Source organism: Rosa chinensis, chromosome 3, assembly GCF_002994745.2.
Source record: "Rosa chinensis cultivar Old Blush chromosome 3, RchiOBHm-V2, whole genome shotgun sequence".
NCBI lineage: Eukaryota > Viridiplantae > Streptophyta > Magnoliopsida > Rosales > Rosaceae > Rosa > Rosa chinensis.
The window spans coordinates 32,603,869-32,619,566 of NC_037090.1; the positions used below are offsets into that span (position 1 = coordinate 32,603,869).

General features: G+C 41.8%; 1 protein-coding gene and 1 long non-coding RNA gene across 2 annotated transcripts; one reads left to right on the plus strand and one right to left on the minus strand.

The window, feature by feature from the left end:
- Window positions 1-36: 36 nt before the first annotated feature.
- On the minus strand, window positions 37-3,839 carry LOC112192757. Its single transcript, XR_002933596.2, has 3 exons — window positions 3,465-3,839; window positions 667-738; window positions 37-565 (listed from the first exon to the last, which is right to left on the minus strand). It is a non-coding gene; the product is annotated as an uncharacterized LOC112192757 (long non-coding RNA).
- An 8,033-nt stretch (window positions 3,840-11,872) lies between these two features.
- LOC112194457 (ornithine decarboxylase) lies at window positions 11,873-13,405 on the plus strand. The gene has a single exon (XM_024334694.2). It carries the CDS (start codon window positions 11,909-11,911, stop codon window positions 13,196-13,198), a length of 1,290 nt encoding a protein of 429 aa, XP_024190462.1. The 5' UTR covers window positions 11,873-11,908; the 3' UTR covers window positions 13,199-13,405.
- Window positions 13,406-15,698: the final 2,293 nt, after the last annotated feature.

Below are 15,698 nucleotides of genomic sequence, written 5' to 3' on the forward strand. Positions count from 1 at the left end.
ATGCTGAAGGCGATTTCAAACTAGTAAACTTTTCAATTTGGGGAGCACCCAACCAACAAATGTCTATAGGACACAAGAGGCCAGTCCATTCTTGACTATAAACCCCATTATTCCCTCGCAAGGTATAAACTAAAAGCAAAAGAAGCTCCAAACAAAATCTTGCATTCAAGGACCATGTAAACCAGCAGCTGCTATAGGACAAAGTTAGCTGCTAATCGTATTAAGGAGATGAGAACTATACCTTTCCTGTCCAGACATATCTCAACTACAATTTCCTCTACCAGTGAAAATGAAAAAACAAAAAATTTTCTCGGCAAGACACAATTTTGCTCTAATATAACTTGTAACACTGACTTTTTGTAGTGACGTTAGCCATCAAGATTAACAAAGGCTAAGACCATCTAACTTGGTTCTGGCGAACCGACCATCTAACTTGGTTCTGCGGAACCACTCTCAAGCTTCGTACCCACTCACAGAAGCTAGGATCATCAAAACAAATAAAACTGCTTTTCAGCTTTGCGCGCTGTTCTATTGTCAAAGTTCGTAGCTGAGGAAATCTTGCCTCCTGCAACAGAAGCAACAAACACTTTAATACATGCTTTACACCAAAGCAAATAGGAAATCTTGAGTCTTCAGAAAAATCCCTGTTTATTGATTTACCCTCACCTGCTCATAAGGAGGATCCTTGTGCGCAGGAATGAGCCGCGATACAAAATACCGAGCCTGAGAACTTCCTTCCTGTTTAACAATTGAATCATTAGTTTCAACTTCATTTCTAGGCATTAAAAAGCACCCAAAAAAAAAAAGCAGGGCAAGGAAAGGAAACCTTGAAGGAAAGAATCCATCTAAAGATGCGAGTACAATTGACTATCGCTGTCAAGATTCCAAATATATAAGAAGTTTAACAAGCAACTGACTAATAGGCTGACAGATCAAAAGGCTCTGGCTAATTGGCTCAAAGTTTAACACTCCTTAAGTTTCTGTTACAGGACCAATTTACATAGAAGGCAAAATGGCTACAGTGGCAAAAATAGATTTCCTTAGGTTCAGTCACACAGTCTTCCTCATAAAGTTATTAACCATCAATAATTTCTACAAGGCCAGCTATAAATCTTATGCCAATACCCTGTGTATGGGGGTGGAGTAACCAATTGAATCCAAGGCAAGGATTTAGTGGGAGATAGGAGACAACTTGTTACCACACCACTAATAAGTTGAACTGAATTACCAATATTGGTAAGATGTTCATGTTCTCCTAGACTGGAAAGGTTTTCAAGAGCCAATCAATGACATAAATGCAATGCATAGAATGTCAAAGAGAAAAGCCCAGGGGAGGGAGAACAAGACGCACAGAAATAAGGAACTATGGAACTTACAGCTCAGAAACTACAAGCAACTGGAAAAATCCAAAATGCGTCATAAATGTCACTTGACAAACTCTATCAACCTAACACAAGCTGATATAGTAACACATAAGGTCATCCCTAGTTCATAAGTCATACCAAACCATTTAACTTCATCCTACTCAAGAATCTTTTTCTTTTGAACCCCTGCGTTCTCAATTACACCTGATCTCTCAATTTCTCTCACTAAATTTAGGATTAAAAATTCTTGAAACTGGCAGTTATAAATCACCTGGCACAAATGACAACAGATAATCTAACAAGACAGAGTAAAACAATACTACTCTAGGTCTAGTCTTGCATAGATTTGGTTTTATCCTTCACAAGCTCAACATCCCCATAACATTACTACCACCAGTCAACAACTACCACACACTTAGCCTCAACCCCTGCTACACACTATATTAAACACGGAGAAAAATCAAGCTACTTTTTACTGTCAAGTTAAAGCCATTATAAATTACTCCAAATCAAATAACCATACTCATTAGTAAAAATGAGCTCCAATTACTAGTAGGATAAACTAAAGAGAGCAAACTTAAAACATACTTGAGTGGGACTAAAACCATTAACATATACTATCGAAAATCGAAGTCAATAAATAAGAACGCTAGTAATCAACAATATAGCATCTTTACAAGGTTCGCAACAGTAATATATATGAAACTGACATGAACCTTTCTCCTAATAATACTGGACAAATGGGAAAAAAATTATTAAGCCATGCATTCCACCTGACAATATGAATCCCTTTACTTATAGGGATAACATGTTCAGCAGCAAAGAAGAAAAAGGAACCACATGTAGAGGTCACAGAATTCCATATTTATCAAATATAATGACATATGCTAGCAATGTAAGCATACCGCTGAGTCTAAATGGAAATTCTAACATTCGACAATCCACATTAGACAACATCCATTGTAGAATTGTTGCTGTACTTGTCCCTTTGGCAACAAATTAACGCATCCATTCTTTATATCTGCCAATCATAATAATCTAATTGCAAAGGCAAAACATCAAAATGGAACCTTGAATATGACAGGATGCTGCAGGGATATTACTAAAAATCTTCCCCATCTATTGTAATTGAGTTATCAGACGGAAACAAACATAGTTATCAATCACTCAGTTCCAAATCTACACCCACAAGGAAAATTTTGACCAGATCGTGAAAAACAACCAAACAAACAGTAATATTAGTGAATGTCCTCATTCTTGACAGACAAATACATCATAAAGTTTTGATAATATGCATTAATTGGTAACTAACCAAACAGGTGCAAAATTACTACCACCTAATCCAAGCGGAAGCTTTTTAAACAATTACATTTAGTTCTATAAGGAATGACAGAAACCAATATACTTCTAACTATTTAAAGCTTCAACACACCCAGAATAAAAAAATCTTTGATACCACTGAAGTGGTAAACCATTCCATTACCAACCATTGTTCTGGAAATTCTTTCCTTCCCACAGGCTATTCCTGGGAATCTACTTCCTGCTCTGATACCATTTTGTCACACCCTGACCCTGGGAAGTGACTAATAAATAATCAAGTACATCCCTCAAAGCACATAAACAATTTCAGTAGTTGAAATTCGTACTGAAACCAAATTAGCTCAACCAAATTTTCCTCAACCATGTTTCTTTCAAAATTTAACACATTGTTATTTAGTTTTCTCTTTTCCCTGGTTAGGCCCAATACCTCTCGAATTAAGGCCATCGAGAACACCCCGTACTAAGCGGAAACCTCAGATTAAGGCCACCGAGGACACCCGTACTAAGCGGATTCCCGATTGGGTTTTGGGTCTTTCATCCTAGGGAGGCACGATTCCTACTTAATTATCCGCTCGAATCCACGAGCCCCAATCGGGTTTAGGGTTTTTCAACCAAGGGAAGCACAATCCTACTTAATTTTATCCCGGGCCTAACCAGATTAAATTCATTGACATTACAAAGTTTCTTTCATTTCAATCCAGTTCGGAGAACTCGTTTGTCAGCAAAATAACAATCATGAAATCAAACTTTATAATTGCAACGCACAAGAAGAGTGCATACCTTTAAAATGAAATTGGGTAAACACAAGCAATTACCCAACTCTGCAATTGAAGGAGGAACATGAATTATCCACCACTTATTATCGAGATCATGCCCAAAAGAAACTTCCTTTCATTTAACAGAATTTCCCTGGATGATTATAGCTAACTGTGTTTGGGTGACAACCTCAGAACAAAGAGATTGTCTTTTAGTTTTGCGGCGAGATACAAAGAGAGAGCTCTAGAGAAATGAGGAATATCCCATAGATGTATCCCCAGAGAGAGAGAGAGACTCGTGATAGTTCTCTTCTCCCCCTCGAAAGGTCGGTGAAGAACACTATAAGAACCCTATATTAGCCACCTGACACCTGTAGTCTCCAGAGAATTCTCTTCTTTCTACGTCTCTCTCTTCTCTTCTTTCTTTCTTCTTCTTTTTATTTATTTATATATATTTTAATATTTGTTAACTTAATTTGGCAAATAAATTCATTCAAAATCGTTAATGTCGAATTTTAAGTACCGGGTATTACACAGTGCCTTGAAAATCGACCGACCACCATATTGAAAAGTATACTCCATCCCGAAATTCATTAAGCTCTCGCCCGTTCCTCCGGATACTGATATTTACACTGGCAACAATATGTCTGACGGTGCCTTGATTTTATCTCCTCAACACATGAGATTTATTAGGTTTCCCATTCACCCCGTCTTCCAACTCATGTGGGCGGTACTCAGTTTGCACCTACTCCAACTTAATCCGCATGCTTACCTCCTTTTGTCTGCATTCTTGATCGTGGGTTGGAAGTGGGGGGATCTCCCTAGGGCTTTCGGATTTCCTTTATCTCTATCATTACACCAGGATTGGCAAACTCAGATACTTTAACTTTACTCCGTACCCGAAGATGAAGGTGTTCGGGGGTTTATCCAATAGCTATCGAGGATGGAAATCCAAGGCCTTGTTGATCACTGGTGAGTGGCGTTACCCTGAGCTGGATCTTTTGCCCCCGAGAGTTTTTGCAGACAAACTTGGTATGTGTCTCGACCATCTTTTACTTAATTCTTTTTTTCAATGTTCGCCGATTGATTTTCATTCATTTCGCGTTTTTAACTTACAGCTTACAAGCTCTTTCAAGCCAAAGTCGATCTTCCACCTAGTCGCATTGCGTGGTTAGAAAATCATCTTGTGCCGTGAGAGTGGTTTCCTTCTCAGTTTGTAACTCGTGGGAATCTTCTCGAGGCCGCATCCAGCCGCCCATCAGCTTTATTCGGCCTTTACCAAGAATATATTGATCATGCACTTTCTGGGCAGGAATAAGGGCTCTGTGTTGTACAAATCGAGAACAATTTCTACATATCAAATGACTCTGAATCTCTATTTGCTGAGTTTCTCGAGGTCAAGGACAATTTTCACTCAATAGTTCCTTATACGGTCGTGGTCACCGTCGAGGGGGATGAAGAGGGAGAAAGCCTCGAGGTAGGGGAAAGAGGGTCCGAGGATAGTGTTTCGGACGAAAGAGTTTCGTCTTGTTCAGTGAGAGAGCTACCTCAATTGGTTCTTCCTCCTCGGAAGGTGAGAAAGCATAAGGTTGGAGATCTTGTCGCCGGTGATGGCCTGTCTCATTCGAGACATGTCGCCCCATTCTCCTTTGCGGAGGAGTCTCTTTACTCCACCACATGCGACAGACACAGTCCCTAATCCGTCCTCTCGAAGGGGGGCCTACGTCCTCGGCTAGCCCATCCGCCATGATGCCTCCTCCTCCTCATCCTAGAGTTCTGGAATTAAGTTTCAGGAAGCATGACAACTCCTATGTTTTGGCAGGAGAATCCGTGCTCGCCAATGGTCCGACCGCATCAGCGGTGGCTAATGCCTTTGCATCATTGAAGCCCAATTCAGGGCAACCTTCCAAGAGTCCCATGGAGCTTTACAATGACATCTGTGCTTCTCAGCTGGATGTGAGTACTTTTTCTTTTTTCATGATTTTCTCCTTGACACAAATGACTTTTATTTTATGCATTTGACTATTTTGTTTCCTGTACAGGCCCTCATGGCATCCCACCACTTCCTGTGCAGCCTCGTCGTCCTTCAATCACAGCAACAGCAACGGTTGGATGAGGCGAGTCGCCAACTCAAATCCTAGGAAGAGGAGCTTAATGAACATATCAAAACAATGGTGGACTTAAGTCTCCTCCTTGAGGACAAAGATCGTTAGATAGCGACACTGAAAGCCGACTTGGACTTAGTGACTCTGAGCAAGGATGATGAGTTCGAGAGAAGGACCGCTAAGATGAAGCGCGTATCAGCCAAACATTTTCGACTTGCGTGGAATCAAGCCTAATTAGAGAAGAGGACAGGTGCTACGTTGGCCCCGACGAGTTCGATCGTTACTACGGATTTTCCCCCATGTGCTACTCTCCTATTCTAGGCATGCTTCCGGGAGATGTTCCCTCGCCGGCATCCAGCGCTTCAGAGGGCCATGGCCATGAGGATGAGGAAGTGTCCTCTACCCCTCTCCAAATAAATGTCAGGAGGAAAAGTGTCGCTTTCATTTATTCCTTGGTTCTGAGGGTTCATTGCATAGTGATTGAGTTTTTTGTTTCTTTTTCTTTCGTAGTCTTGCTGCTCTTACCTTTGTTGGATTCTTCCTACAGAATTGTCCCAACTGATATTTGTAATGAGCAAAACAATAATAACTTTCTTTTGACACTCCTTCTTCATCGATTCTTCGTGGTTGAGTACTTTTCTCCTCAACCGTCTTGAATGGTTGGCATGATCGCTCCCTCGAGGACCCTCCTCCTCAAGCATTTAACAACATGCCTTTTTTTAAATTATCAATCATTGGAGAATTAATCATCGTATGTACTAACCTTAAGTGCTTGGCGTGATTGCTCCCTTGAGAGCCTGCCTCCTTAAAAGTTCACTTTTTTGCCTCTTTGAGAATTCGCCTCCTCGAGAGAAACTCACCTCCACGAGCCTTTGCTTCCTTGAGAGTTTTTCTCCTTGAGAAAAACTCACCTCCTCGAGAGTTCTTCTCTTTGAGAATTCTTTTACGTGACGTATAATTTACTTCCTTACACGCCCCCTTGTTTTTCTTCTCTGTGAGTGCAGTCGCTCAGGAAGAAAAACAAAACAAAAATGCAATGTATTGGAGAACTTGAAACCAAACCTGCGCTATCAGCTGACGATCTCTGATGGGATTGCCCCCATGCCCTGGGGGGTCCATATTCACTCGTAAGCTACATTGCTCCACGTGCCACGATGATAAGATCTACCACCTCGTCCCACCCTCGTGTACAACGAAGGTGAGGTCCATCATCCCACCCCCGCTGCCGGCGAGGATGTGGTCCCTTATTCCACCCCCGCCGCAGTGAGGGTGAGGTATACCAGTCCACCCCTACCATTGGCGAGGGTGAGGTTCAAAGGTTAAGCGAATAATATGTTAGTCACTCCGACCACGGGCCTCAATTGCAAATGAAAATCTCAGGAGTAACTGCTATATAATGATCTGGGTTACCTGGGTTGGTGCCCATTTGCTAATTTGAATGGTGGCTTATCGTCATCCCTTTAGATTTCAGCTGCGAGCCCACGAGGACCGGCTCACTTACATTCATAGATCACTTCTGGGAAGGAATAAGCGCTTTGTGTTGTACAAATCAACTTTATTCGGCTACCCATCAACTTTATTCGGATGTTACCAAGAATACATTGATCATGCACTTTCTGGGAAGGAATAAGCGCTTTGTGTTGTACAAATCGAGGACAATTTCTACAAATCAAATGACTGTGAATCTCTATTTACTAAGTTTCTCGAGGTCAAGGACAATTTTCGCTCAATAGTTCCTTGTACAACCATGGTCACCGTCAAGGGGAAGAAGTGGGAGAAGGCCTCGAGGTAGGGGAAGGAGGGTTTGGGGATAGTGTTTCGGATGAAGGAGTTTTGTCTTGTTCAGTTAGCTACCTCAATCGGTTCCTCCTCCTCGGAAGGTGAGAAAGAGTAAGGTCGGAGGTCTTGTCACTGGTGATGGCTTGTCTCATTCTTCTCGAGGGGAATCGGTTTGAGACATGTTGCCGCGTTTTCCTTTGTGGAGGGGTTTCTTTACTCCACCACCTGCGACGGACACTGTCCCTAATCCATCCTCTTGAAAAGCCCTCATGTCCTCGGCTAGCCCATCTGTCATGATGACTCCTCCTCCTCCCAGAGTTCTGGAATTAAGTTTCATGAAGCGTGACAACTCCTATGTTGTGGTAGGAGAATCCGTGCTCGCCAATGGTCCAACCGCATCAATGGTGCCTAATGCCTTCACATCATTGAAGCCTAATTCAGAGCTACCTTCCAAGAGTCCCATGGAGCTTTACAATGACATTTGCGCTTCTTAGCTAGATGTGAGTACTTTTTCTTTTTTCATATTTTTTCCTTGACGCAAATGACTTTTATTTTATTTATTTGACTCTTTTCTTTCCTGTACAGGCCCTCATGGTGTCCTACCACTTATTGCGCAGCCTCGATATCCTTCAATCACATCAACAACAACGGTTGGACGAGGTGAGTCGCCAACTCAAATCCCAGGAAGAGCAGCTGAACGAACATATGAAAACAATGGTGGACTTAAGTCTCCTCCTTGAGGACAAAGATCGTTAGATAGCGACACTGAAAGCCGACTTGGACTTTGTGACTTTAAGTAAGGATGAGGAGTTTGAGAGAGGGACCAGTGAGATGAAGTGCGTATCAGCCAAACATTTTTGACTTGGGTGGAATCAAACCTAACCAGAGAGGAGGACAGGTGCTATGTTGGCCCTGACGAGTTCGATCGTGACTACGGATTTGCCCCAATGTGCTACTCTCCTATTCGAGGCATGCTTCCGGGAGATGTTCCATCACCGACATCCAGGGCTTCAAAGGGCCATGGCCATGAGGATGAGGAAGTGTCATCAACCCCTCAGTCCAAATAAATGTCATGAGGAAAAGTGTCACTTTCATTTACTCCTTGGTTCCACAGGGTTTATTTCATAGTGATTGAGTTTTTTGTTTCTTTTTGTTTCTTTTTGTTTCGTAGTTTCGCTGCTCTTACCTTTGTTGGATTCTTCCTACGGAATTGTCCCAACTGATATTTGTAATGAGCGAAACAATAGTAACTTTCTTTTTACACGCCTTCTTCGTCGATTCTTCGTGGTTGAGTACTTTTCTCCTCAACCATTTTGAACGGTTAGCACGATCGCTCCCTCGAGGACCCTCCTCCTCGAGAGTTTACCAACATGACTTTTTTAAATTATCAATCATTTGATAATTAATCATCGTATGTACTAACCTTAAGTGCTTGGAGTGATTGCTCCCTCGAGAGCCTGCCTCCTTAAAAGTTCACTTTTTTGCCTCTTTGAGAATTCGCCTCCTAGAGAGAAACTCACCTCCACGAGCATTTGCTTCCTTAGAGTTTTTGAGAAAAACTCGCCTCCTCGAGAGTTGTTCTCTTTAAGAATTCTTTTACGTGACGTATAATTTACTTCCCTACACGCTCCTTTGTTTTTATTCTTTGTGTGTGCAATCGCTCAGGAAGAAAAACAAAATAAAAACGTAATGTATTGGAGAACTTGAAACCAAACCTGCGTTATCAGCTGACAATCTCTGATGGGATTGCCCCCATGCCCTAAGGGGTCCAAATCTAATAGTAAGCTACGTTGCTCCACATCCCATGATAATAAGATCTACCACCTCGTCCCACCCCCGTGTAGAGTGAAGGTGAGGTCCATCATCCCACCCCGCCTGCAATGAGGGTGAGGTATACGAACCCACCCTCATCGCCGATGAGGATATGGTCCTTCATCCTACCCCGCCGTCGGTGAGGGTGAGGTCCAAAGGTTAAGTGAATAATAAGTTAGTCACTCCAGCCACCAGCCTCAATTGCATTTCGAGATCAATTATAAACGAAAATCTCAGGAGTAACTGCTATATAATGTTCTGAGTTCCCGGGGTTGGTGCCCATTTGCTAATTTGGATAGTAGCTTACCGACGTCCCTTCATATTTAAGCTGCAAGCCCTCGAGGACCGGCTCAGTTACATTCATCGATCGCTTCTTCAGTGCACGCTTTCTTCGATTGGCATGTACTGGTTCCTCCAATTATTCATCCAATTAGTGTGCTGCTTGCCCCCTTAGTGAGAGGTCAACCGAAGCCTTCGTTGGCAATGCCGTAGGTGCCTGCGTTTGTTACTTTGTTGGCCTCGCCATGGCCTTAATGGGCAGGTCTGTTTGGGGTTGGATTTCATCATTGCCAGTCCTCAGTGACAGAAATGGGACTCCTCAAGGTGCAGCTCCCGCCATCACTTTTTAGGGAAAAGTGCTTCCCACAGACGACCCTACTTGTTGCTGACGAAAAATTCTACAGAGGATTTTGACTCACCAATGAATGCGGACTGGAGCGGGAGCTGACCGGGAATGATCGAGAAGCTTCCTTTGAGCGTTGACCTGGAGTTTGACCGTCAACTCAAGGAGGAGGGGGGCACATGTAGAAAACCCTCTGATGCCTAAGTCAGTACGTTTCTTAATCAAGTGGAGTAAAACAAGTCAGAATGCGATGCTTTACCTGGACGTCAAACCTCCTTTATATAGGCGACGACTTACTTGGAGGACAAGCCGTCATTATTCCGAGCTTTCCGAGCTTTATGGTTGCATTTACATACATACTTTTGACGATGATTACTGCTATATTAATTGCGTAACTGTCACTGCCTTAAAGCCGCAATAAACGCCTTACTATAATGATCGTTGTATTTATAGTAGCAATGAAGACCGCATTCATAGCTGGTTATTTGTCATAATTGCATGTGGAAATATTTGACTACTCCCACAGATGTTGATGTTTTTGAGAATTGTATGATGATTATTGCTGTACTAATTGCGTAATCGTCACTGCCCTTAAAGCCGCAATAAATGTCGTACTTATTGCTATAATGATCGTCGTATTTATAATCGTAATGAAGACCGCATATTTTTCATAATTGCGTGTCGGAATATCTGACTAGTCCCACAGACGTTGATGTTTTTGGGAATTGTATGTTGAATTGTTATGATCAAAGTGAATACTATTCTTAAAAAAAAATGGTATATGTTGTAATATACTTGTTGTCTTGAACTACTACTACGTGTGAGTTTCAAACTTCTTCATCGAGGCCTCTTAAATGGCCATAGAGTTTGAATTCGGTGGTTTGCCGTCATTATTCTAAGCTTTATAGCTGCATTTACTTACATACTTTTGGCGATGATTGTTGCTATACTAATTGCGTTACCGTCACCGCCCTTAAAGCCGTAATAAACGCCATACTTATTGCTATAATGATTGTCATATTTAGAGTCGCAATGAAGACAGCATTCATAGCTGGTTATTTGTCATAATTGCATGTCAGAAATATTTGACTACTCCCATAGAAGTTGATGTTTTTGGGAATTGTATGATGATTATTGCTCTACTAATTGCGTAACCGTCATTACCCTTAAGGCCGCAATAAACGCCGTACTTATTGCTATAATGATCTTTGTATTTATAATTGAATGAATACCGCATATTTGTCATAATTGCATGTCAAAAATATTTAACTACTCCTACAGATGTTGATGTTTTTGGGAATTGTATGTTTTGAATTGTCATGATCAAAGTGAATACTATTCTTCAAAAAAATGGTATATGTTAAAGATACTTGTTGTCTTAACCACTGCAAGTAGCCTAGTGGTTCTTGCCTATTGGGTGTGCTCCCCAACCTAGGTTCGAATCCCGAAGTTGTCAAAGTGGACACGCACTGTGCTGCAATGCACAGTTGGAGCATTTCACATGCGCCGATGGGGTTTATCTTGGGCCTACGAAGCCTTTGAGTTTCTCTTGATAAAGTCAAAAAAAGATACTTGTTGTCTTGAACTGTCAAAGTGAATATCGATCACATAGCTGATTAGTTGCATAAAAGGAATTGATTCACATATATTTCGAGAAAGCAATTAAGTGGCTAATGAAAGTAGAAATTCCTTTTATTTTGAATCAGATCACATGACTTCATTTTTGAAGACGAGTAGAAATTGTTATATAGATTGATAGTTCTCATATGATATATAAGTTTTAAAGAAAAAAAAGGGATGTTGATGTTTTTCGGAATTGTATTTTGAATTGTCATGATCAAAGGGAATATATAGTAAAGTTTGTTATGTTATACATCAGTATATATAGACTATTCTTCAAAGATGGTATATGTTGTACGTAAGATACTTGTTGTCTTGAACTTCTGCTACGTGTGAGTTTCAAACTTCTTCATCGGGGCCTCTTAAATGACCATAGAGTTTTAATTCGGTGGTTTTCTCCTGCTGACTGCATTTCTGTCATGTGGGGTCCCATTAGGTTTTAATATGTTATGTAGTAGTAGTTATATATTCTCTGCTTAGTGTACGTTGTTAAAATCTAAAATCTTTTGTCGTTAATTAAATAGCACCAGCATGGAGTCGTGGAATGTAAAGAGCCTTGAAGCCCTACCAAGTGCACTAGATCAGGTCGTGACCAATAGCAGGCTGGGTGATGATGAATATTTCATTCAAAAAATCATTTCGATGATCAAGAAACTACAGCCAAGTGAGGAAGCATTTTACGTGCTGGATTTGGGTCTTGTAAGCAACCTCATGGACACATGGAAACGCAACCTTCCAATGGTCCAACCTTTCTACGCCGTCAAGTGCAACCCACATCCGAATCTCCTCGCCACCTTGGTGGCTCAAGGTTCAAGTTTTGATTGTGCAAGTCCCTCTGAGATTGAGTCCATTTTAGCTCTCGGAGTTTCTCCGGATCACATCATATATGCTAATCCCTGCAAAGCTAGCTCTCACATCAAGTACGCTGCTGAAGTTGGCGTTAACCTAATCACTTATGACTCGGTGGGTGAGATTGAAAAGATCCGAAAATGGCACCCGAAATGTTCTTTACTGATCCGCATCAAAGCTCCGGACGAGAGTGGGTGCAATTGGCCACTGGGTTCCAAGTTCGGTGCTCTCCCTGAAGAAGTGTCTCCGCTCCTCCAAGCCACTCAAACTGCAGGACTCAGAGTAGCTGGGGTTTCATTTCACGTAGGAGGTGAGTCCTACAATTTTCAAGCATACAAAACAGCCTTAGAGGCAGCTAAAGCGGTTTTCCAGGAGGCGGCTAAGCTCTCTATGCCTCCCTTGCATGTGTTGGACATTGGCGGTGGCTTCGTTTCCGAGCCATCGTCCTTTGAAGCTGCGGCAGCAACCGTGAAAACCTCTGTGGAGACCTATTTTTCAGAGGAAGAGCGACGCAGCTTGACCGTGATAGCCGAGCCAGGTCGGTTTTTTGCAGAGACCGCTTTCACGCTTGTCACCAACATCATCGGGAAGCGTGTGAGAGGGGAGGACAGACAATACTGGATCAACGAAGGGTTTTATGGGTCCATGATGCTTGTGAACCCTAAAACCCTACTTGAATCGTGCATTGCTCTGAAATGCATGTCCAATAACAGTGATGGCATCGAGAAGAATCCAGTCTTGATGGTATGTGGCAAAGCTACCGGCGGTGCTCGCACTTACAGTTCGACTTTGTTTGGTCCGACGTGTGATTCAGCGGACAAGGTGTTGGAGGGTGACCAGTTACCAGAACTGGAGGTGAATAATTTGCTGGTGTTTCGCAACATGGGTGCTTATACGTCAGCGTGTAGCAGCCACTTCAATGGTTTTGGCTCCGCCAAGATCACCTATATTCTAACACATGATGATTCATGAGTTCGCAGTTTTAAAACCATTTCTCACATTAGCAACCCATTGCCATGTTGTGATGGCACATATCCATTTCTTTTATCAGACAAATATATAATAGTTGGCTGCGTTCTACGTACGTTCCAGCGCTTGCTGTTGTTGTACTTGTTCTTATCATAAGACTGTCAGGATTGTGCTATATGCAACTGTACCTCTAATTATTATCGAATAAGAATGAAGCCTATATGTAATAAAATTTCAATTTTGATGGAAAATTTAGGTTATTTTGGACTATCGAAAATTTTAATAGTGTTTTAGGGAATCAGAAACAGAGAGAAAATTGATGTGTATTCTCATTAATAATAGGGGCCTCTTTATATAGAGGATTACAAGGCATAGAGTCTGAATCATACAAGGAAAGATAATCTCTAGATTCTTCTAATTAAACCCTATTACCACTAGGTCAAGTAACCTAGAGTTTGGGCCAAACACAAATTAGAGATTTACTTGAACACTCCCCCTTGTGTTGCCCAAACGTGGTGCTTCTCTCGTTGCCTCGCTAAAAACCTTGCCAAGTAACAAAAACCCAGTGGGACAAAAATAACCTCGGTCGAAGGGGAAAAAAAGCACAACACATCCTTCACGCTTCGAGATGAACATGTAGACATCTCCCCCTGATGTCTGTGCCTCCCCCTAATGATTACGATCATGGGAGTTTGGATAATTTCCGCAAGCCAATTCTTGCCACATGTTTCTTGGACGTGGATTTGGGCAATGACTTAGTAAACAAGTCTTCCACATTGTCCTCAGATCGAACCTAGTTTACTTTGATCTTGAGGAGCTTCTGTTATTGCTAATTGTAAAAGAATTTGGGCGATATATGCTTGGTGTTGTCGCCTTTGATGTAGCCTTGCTTCATTTGTTCCATGCAAGCAGCATTATCCTCATAGATACTTGTTGGCTCATTTATGGTACACTTCAGACCATAATTGCTTCAAACATGCGTAACTATGGATCGAAGCCATATACATTCACGAACTGCTTCGTGAAGAGCAATAATCTCTGCATGATTCGAAGAGGTAGCGACTAAGGTATGCTTTGTAGACCTCCAAGATATCACGGTCTTTCCCATGGTGAATGTATAGCCAGTTTGGGAGCGACCTTTGTACAGGTCAGAGAGGTACCCAACATCAGCAAAACCTTCCAAACACTTATATCGTTTTGGGATGGGGAGAGAGGATGTAGTCCACCATTTATGGCGTCCCTGACACTTGATGGGTCCGAATCCATCTTCTCTCTTTAGGGATAGAACAAGCCCATATCGATCGTACCACTTAGGTATCGAAAGATATCTTTAACACCAGTCCAATGGCGTCGTGTTGGCGCAGAGCTATATCTAGCTGGCAAGTTCACAGCAAATGAGATGTCCGATCTTGTGCATTGTGCTAAGTACAATAATGCACCTATTGCACTTAGGTAAGACACTTTTACCTCTAGCACTTCTTCATCGTCATCTTTTGGATGGAATGTATCCTTCTTTGGATCAAAACTACGGACGACCATTAGGGTGCTTGAAGGCTTAATCTTGTCAGTGTCGAAAAGCCTAAGCATCTTTTGGGTATAAGCTAATTGATGAATCAGGATACCATCTTTATGGTGCTCAAGTTCTAAACCGAGGCAAAACCATGTTTTTCCAAGATCTTTCATCTCAAACTCGGATTTCAAGTGTTCAGCGGTTTCCCTTAACTCTTTAAGGGTGCCAGTTATGTTCATGTCATCAATATAAACCGCTACTATTGCAAATCCGGAACTTGTCCTTTTTATGAATACACATGGGCATAGTTCATTGTTGACATATCCCTTACTAATCAAGTAATCACTTAGACAGCTATACCACATCCGTCAGGATTGTTTCAATCCATATAGTGAGCGTTTCAATCTTATAGCAAACGCGCTCCGTGGTTTAGAGCCACTTGATTTGGGTAACTGAAGTCCATCTGGGACCTTCATGTATATTTCTATATCTAAATCCTCATATAGATATGCAGTAACCACATCCATGACCTGTATGTTTAGTTTCTCTACCAATTACTAACAAGGTAGCGGAACGTTATGACATTCATTACGGGAGAATAGGTATCCTCGTAGTTGATTCCAGGGCGTTGTGAGAAGCCTTGCGCCACAAGGCGAGCTTTATACCTTATAATCTCGTTTCTCTCATTACGTTTTCTAACGAATACCCATTTGTAACCAACTGGTTTGGTGTTGGGTGGTATTGGTACAACTTTCCCAAATACCTTTCTTTTCGCTAGAGAATCAAATTCTGCCTGGATCACATCTTTCCATTTTGGCCAATCAGCTCTACGTTGACATTCATCAACAGAGCGTGGTTCGATGTCATCAGTCTCAATAATCTCACGCGCCACTGAATACGCGAATACATCATCAATGATGATGGAGTTTCTTTCCCACGTCCCATGTACACTAGTATAATTTACAGAGATCTCTACGTTCAAAGGGATAGGTT

Coding starts and splice junctions, on each gene's coding strand:
- LOC112194457 (XM_024334694.2), top strand. CDS start 11,909: ATGGAGTCGTGGAATGTAAAGAGCCTTGAAGCCCTACCAAGTGCACTA.